The 1,295-nt window shown below is 60.1% G+C and overlaps 1 protein-coding gene across 1 annotated transcript in view; it reads right to left on the bottom strand.

Moving 5' to 3' along the window:
* Arhgef40 (Rho guanine nucleotide exchange factor 40) overlaps positions 1–755 on the bottom strand; it is a 19,150-nt gene extending 18,395 nt beyond the window's left edge. The window contains exons 1-2 of the mRNA XM_033765301.1: positions 552–755; positions 267–455 (exon numbers count right to left, since the gene is read on the bottom strand). Coding sequence (XP_033621192.1) covers positions 267–455; positions 552–755 — 393 coding nt within the window. The remainder of the gene's footprint in view (positions 1–266; positions 456–551) is intronic.
* Positions 756–1,295: the final 540 nt, after the last annotated feature.

The following is a 1,295-nucleotide window of genomic DNA, read 5'->3' as shown; positions in this document are numbered from 1 at the left end:
CCTCCCCGCAGCTCCCCAGAAGTCTCCAGCCAATCCGCCCCTCTCAGCCAAATTCCCGCTTCCTCCTCCGCCCCGCCCAGCCGTGCGGAGCCCGGACCCTGACCCTCGGAGGCCCGCCCCGCAGAGGACGCCCCTCTTTTCCCGCCATCGCCTCGCTCCCCGCGGCATCCGTTCAACCGCTGCACGGGATTCCCGAGTCTCGGTGTGCGTGGATTCCCCACCGTCGCCTGCCCGAGACGCCCCCCACCCTCAAAACGTGCTCATACCTCAAACTCGCCGAAGGACTCTTCTCCCCATCGATTGCCAGACTTTGGAAGGACCCGGGGCTCACAAGAGACTCCAGGCCCTTGTCTCCTTTGGGAAAAGTGGAGAGTGGGAGACTCGGATTCCCTCAAGTGCCCAAGGCCTTGCCCACCCTTCTTTCCTGTCGTCCTGTCTGGGCTTGACCTCCCAGGCTACCACAATAGGCTCCCCAGTGCTGCCTGGGGAAGGCGGGGTACAGAGCAGAGCCTTGAAAGCTTGGGACTGTGGTTGGGGGATGGGGGTATCACGGCTGAGGAGATCAGAGTCGGGCACATCGCGAACTTTCTCCGAGTTCTTGCCTCGATTGCCCTTTCTCCACTGCGTTCTCTATCCCCCTTCCCTAGAGGAGGCAGGGCTCTAGCTTCCCGGTCGGAACTCATGAATCGGTGCCGGATGCCAGACTGTCCTTCCTTGTGCCCTGGCGATAATGTCCCAAGGCCACTAGCCCACATGTCTCAGGGCCACTAGGCCTTGTGGCCGCGGGGACCACGCAGTAGCCAAAGGCGGTAGGCGGGATAAGAAAGTTGTAGTCCCATGCCCTGTCCTTCACTACCAAACCATGAGCATCCTCCACCACCTCTGGGCAGGAAATGAACCTTTCCAGAGAAATGGTGGAGACACAGGAACAGCGAGGGGCAGTGGCGGGCAGTGGGGTGTATGTGTGTGTGTGCGCGCCCGTGCGCTCTGTCCTGCCTCTGTACCCGCACCAGAGTGAGAATGCCTGGCCTCACGGTGAACCCCACCAAAGGATGGGCCTTTGAGAAGATATGGGAAAACCGACCAAATAGACCCCGAGGACTTGAAGGCATGTGCCACTGCAGTTGAGGGATGATGCGTTAGAAAGTCTCCTGCTCGATGCAGTTCCTAAGAGGCTGGAAGCCCAGAGCCTCTGGCAAGTTGTTGGAAGAAGAGGAAAGGAGAGGAGGTCGTCTCCAAGGTGACAGGCTCTACTCTACTCCCCAGGACTCTAAACTACACCCTTTCCCCCATCT

The sequence above is a fragment of the Fukomys damarensis genome, unplaced genomic scaffold (assembly GCF_012274545.1).
Source record: "Fukomys damarensis isolate Sample0158 unplaced genomic scaffold, DMR_v1.0_HiC HiC_scaffold_17, whole genome shotgun sequence".
In the NCBI taxonomy this organism is placed as follows: domain Eukaryota; kingdom Metazoa; phylum Chordata; class Mammalia; order Rodentia; family Bathyergidae; genus Fukomys; species Fukomys damarensis.
Note: the sequence above shows the minus strand (reverse complement) of the source record. Positions and strands in the feature narration are given on the sequence as shown.